The sequence below is a fragment of the Centroberyx gerrardi genome, chromosome 13 (genome assembly GCF_048128805.1).
Source record: "Centroberyx gerrardi isolate f3 chromosome 13, fCenGer3.hap1.cur.20231027, whole genome shotgun sequence".
In the NCBI taxonomy this organism is placed as follows: Eukaryota; Metazoa; Chordata; class Actinopteri; order Beryciformes; family Berycidae; genus Centroberyx; species Centroberyx gerrardi.
The window spans coordinates 27,599,408-27,604,427 of NC_136009.1; the positions used below are offsets into that span (position 1 = coordinate 27,599,408).

Genomic DNA, 5,020 nt, shown 5'->3' on the forward strand with positions numbered 1-5,020 from the left:
CAGAGATTTATGGGAAACCAGACTATGAAACTGCTCATGCTGGCAATGTCACTATTTCTAATGGTTTATGGTTCAGAAACCATATTTAGCTGCTGCCTTTGAGTAGAAACAATAGGTTGGTGAAAATCCTGCCTGACATCCTGCTTGTGTAAAGAGCTGATGGGAATTTAAAGGCCCAGATGGTGATGCAGCGCCGCCCAGTGGAGACTGGGAGCGTTACATTATACATGTGACCACTAGAGGGCATCCTTGTTCTCCAACAGTGAGAGAATTAAAGAAAAGAGACTGGCTTTTTATCCTGGGTTTAAAAGAAAAACAAAAAACATTGGATTTATTGTAGCTACAAACTTCTGAATGTATATACAGTATGTAGAGTGAAATGTATAGTTTACTGTCCATAGTATGTCTTGCACTGTCCTTGTGTGTCAGTACTGCGTTCCTAACCAGAGGTCCTGTTGTCCTGTACCATGTGTACAGTGAAACTCTGTAACTTGCTGATGTGTCTGCACCAACATCACCAAGACAAATCCATGTACATTTATCATACCAGGCGATTAAAAGAATTGAGGCTTTGTGGTTGTATCACAAATCTCCAGACAACCACAGCTGGTCCAGTGGAGAATGGGCTGAGTGTAAATAATGTCTAAATAACAACCAGACTGACAAAAGGCTGCTGCGGTGTGGACAGTGAATAGTGTGATGAGGTGGATTTGGTTACTGTGACACAGTAAACTGTCTTGTCTTTAGCCCTAGTCTCTACTCCAAAACACTCTGAGTTGTAGCTTGAGAAGAGTCAGCTCAGTTAACCTGAACAAACTGTTAGCTAGCTAACTAGCCAGCAAACACACTGAAGTTAATGTTAGCACTACTAACTACTACTAACTACTAGCCACATTAGCTATTGTGTAAATCAGATGTGTCAACAAGACAGTGATGGTTAGCTAGCTAACTAGCCAGCAGGCTAATTTAGCAAAGCAACTGATGTTAATATTAACATGTGACTACTTGCCATTAACACTAGCTCCTACTAAATACATTAGCTAGTGTTAACAACAAGACATTGGTTAGCTGACCAGATACTATGGTTAGCTAGCTAACAAGCTGACATTATCTAAACACTAAATCAATCAGATGGATCAGTGATGAAATGATCAGTTCAGTCAGAAACAGACAGAAATTAATCCTCTGTTCAATTCTGTTGAGACGGACAAGCTGTTCACAGCCAGTTACCCAAATCTGACCTCCAACATGGCCGCCAGAGGGTTTGTTACGTCACCTGAAAGCCCTCTATACTGATAAATATAAAAAGAATGAACAAAAACCAAAGTGATGTGCAGCTTCATGCCGCTTACCCAGCAAAAGCTCTTTAATTGTTTGAAAAGACATTGAAGGAGACATTCCCAAACATGGAAACGGTAATAGCGTCTTGTTGGTTCGTACATGTAAATATCTGGGTCGTGTGAATTTTAAGGCACAAGATAAATTAAGAAGACGGAGAAGACAAACCGCCGCTCAGAGGACGTACTCGACCCCAGACACACAGCTTTCAAATCAAATGGCTTACACACACTTCTGCTTCTTAAAAAATACAAAGGACAAAGGATGATAGTTGGGAAACACAAATAAAAAATAACAGACATTAAATGCAGAATGGCACAGTCTACACATGATATAAAATACTTTCTTGATACTTGTTGTGATAACTATACAGCCCTACTAAGGCAAAGAGGCAAAACAACTACTTTCTGTGTGTTTTAAAGGTCAAAGGTCATCTGTCCACTTCTGTACCAAGAAAAGGTAAAGACTGCATTTCTCTCACTTTCACTACGCACATAGTTACTGCTCTTTGGCTTTGTAGGGCCGTATAGATAATGACTCATCTTATGTATGTGTGTGTGTGTGTGTGTGTGTGTGTAAGAATATATTCTGTGTATGACAGATATGCAGGCAGAAGTGACAGAGCTGAATCCCTTTAACCAAAAATCCTCTGGCTCTTTGTATATGTATGATTTCTTCCTCTTTTTAATAATTATGTTTCTGAGCATGTGTGGCAAAGTAGAAGCTATATGTATAATATGACGTGCATGCTGACGAGTGTATGTACACAAAACACACACTCTTAAAAAAGGATGTGTCATTTTCAACACGGGCCTGTGTCTAGTTCGGGACGACACACATTTGTGTTTTTTTTTTTTTTTAAAGACATCATATGTTAATAACAGCAACTGTCCCAGACTCCAGGCACAGACGTGTTGAAACGGACACATCCTGGATAGCAGTGTGGAGTTAAGACTGAAGTTCACCCAACAAACTGAATCTCTCAGAACGATCGGGACATTTTCAACGCTGTCGAAACGTTGAGAAGCCCGACATGAACACTGCAAAAACATGTCACTTTTAACAAGTAATTGTTTAATTGCTGACGTTGAATATTAAAATTGACTTTTGTTTTTAATAAATGGAGAAAATCTGCAAAAAGGTGATAATGTAATAATCTTAGTTTCAATACAGTTCAATTTGTTGTTGGAATTAACTTAAAAAAAAAATTGGGATCTGCCTTTTTTCAAGGCATTTGCCACTTTTTCAAGAAAATATTGTATTGAAACCAGTGACCAGTTCTCAACTATGTCTTTTTTTTTTTTTCCATGTATTTAAAAACAATCTGATTTTTAATTTGAAGTGAAATTACCTGTTAAAACAGACATCTTTTTCAGGGCTGAATTAAACAATGTTTAAGTTGCAACTAAGAGTACAGATGATCCCCAACAGATTTAAAAAACACACAGAGGAGAGATGTGCAAATATTCATACATATTTGGTTTTTAAAAAACCCAGGCGACACTTTACAATGGCCTTACTTCAGTATAACAACGTGTATTAACGTAATGGAAAAGTACTGTGAGCACGCAGCGGTGCTGCGGTAACAAAACCACTCGCCTGCTGCCCAAAATGTCATTTCATTAACGACTAATACAATATTATTGTGTACTTACAATTAGAGCTGGGCGATATTGTTGAAATCTAAATATTTGTGTTCATTTATTCACTTGTTTTGTGCATCATACGGTTTCCCATCTTTTCTCATTATGTTCTCTGACCCATTGGGAACCGATTTTCCCGCTGCTTTTTTATCTAAACAATATTCCTTAAAGTCGAGATGAAATGAAAAATGCCTTTTTAACCCTTTTAGATCACATCCCCGGTCATATTGTGCACCTATTTAACAATATATGCCAAAAAAAATACAAAAAATCAATTTCTTTGTATTCTTATATCAAAATTCAATCATGTTTTCTTCCTGTAAAACAAAATATGCCGTGTGCTTACGTAAGCATGCCCATAACCAATTTCAACCAATAATATCATGACATCCACCCATTAGCTAGCTAGCAGCAGCACGGTACTTCGGTGTGTCTTCGGGTGTTATGACACGCCCACTTTTCAACGTTCAAATCAAATTCCTCCCAACGTTACGTCCCGCCTGTCTTTCCTGTTTCACTCGGAAATACGTCACGATACGGAAGTTAGATACTCTCGAAATGCCGTTTCATCTCGACTTTAAAATGTTTCATACCCCATTTTGTTTTAAAATAAGATTAGCTTATCATCAATTTAGACAGTTGACAATTTAGACAATTTAAACAGAACTGTGTATCACAATATCATCGAGACATGATTCCACTGAAAGACGATAAACGATGATACTGAATCACGGCCCAGCTCTCCTCACAGCTCCTCTCAGTAAGCGGACACTCAGGTGGAAACGCTGCAGTAAGGCCGGAGCAAAGCGGCGGTATGAAACCCCCGCGGGCGACACAAGGAAATACTCGCCGTCTCTTTGGTGGCGCGTGTTCCTGCGGCCGCTCGCTGCAGCAGCTCAGAGGCCGCCCCCACAATGTTTCTCTTTAAAAACTAAAAAAAAAATAAAAGTACAAATAATCACTTTGACCGAGCAAAAAAGAACACGCCTCTCTCTTACTTCTAGAATATACCGTCTCTTTTTTTGTTCCAGCATCATTGTACATATTTACAAGTTGTACATGGTCGTTCTCCAGGGAAACCGGGCCGTAACAGCAACAGCAAAAAAATAGACTCTTGTTTTCCTCTACATTTCTCCTACAAATATGGAATATAGACTTAAACTTCAGTATATTATGTCATATATATATATATAGTATTCTATGTGTTACATATACTCCCTTTAGTCTATCAGCCTGTATCATTTCTTAAAGGGGAAGATTGCGTTGCGACTGATGTGATTAAATGAATATCAAAAGCTCTTTTTTTTTTGTTTTTTTGTTTTTTTTACAGTTACAAATAATGAAAATAACAATTAAAAAAACCAAAAAACATCTTGATTCTACCTATCATACTGTAGGCTTAGGTGGAACTGTGTATGGGAATGGCAGCTAGTACTGTACGCTCTCTTCAGGAGGAGTGGCGATAGGAATTTGGCGATTATGATGATAGTGAGGATGATGATGAAGAGGATGATGATGACTCTGCTTGTCGTCTATAGCTGGTGAGGCTTCGTCAGGCCGTCTTCGCTCAGCTCATACCTGGAGGAGAAGGAGGAGGAGGCACAGTGTTTCATTTCATATTGTTATGAAAAGATCATTAAAGCCTGTTTTCATATAACATTGTATAAAAATGCATATTAAAAGTGAACTGTGTGAGCTGTCTTTTATGTTTTTATGTCTTTGTAAAGCGACAGTCTTCGGTCCTGAGCTGTTCTGGTGTGATCAGATCAGTGTGGATGCATGTCAGATGTGCAGCAGGGCTGTGAGGGGATGGACTGACCACTGTGTCCAGCCCTTGGCGATGTCTTCGTAGGTCAGATCCACCAGCACCTGGTGGGAAACAGCAAGTGACGGGACAATCAGAAAGAGAAAAACAGCAACGTGCAGGATTGGTAGAAATAAGGACTGAATTTAGGGGATTGCACTGCAAAAAAAAAAAAGTTTGATTTTCAAAAGTTATTTTTTTCTGATATCCAGATGAATCAACCTTACTTCAGGTT

At 38.8% G+C, this 5,020-nt stretch overlaps 1 protein-coding gene across 1 annotated transcript in view; it reads right to left on the minus strand.

The window, feature by feature from the left end:
• Positions 1-1,327: 1,327 nt before the first annotated feature.
• esyt2a (extended synaptotagmin-like protein 2a) overlaps positions 1,328-5,020 on the minus strand; it is a 76,761-nt gene continuing 73,068 nt past the window's right edge. The window contains 2 exon segments of the mRNA XM_078287532.1: positions 1,328-4,559; positions 4,801-4,850. Coding sequence (XP_078143658.1) covers positions 4,514-4,559; positions 4,801-4,850 — 96 coding nt within the window. The 3' untranslated portion in view covers positions 1,328-4,513.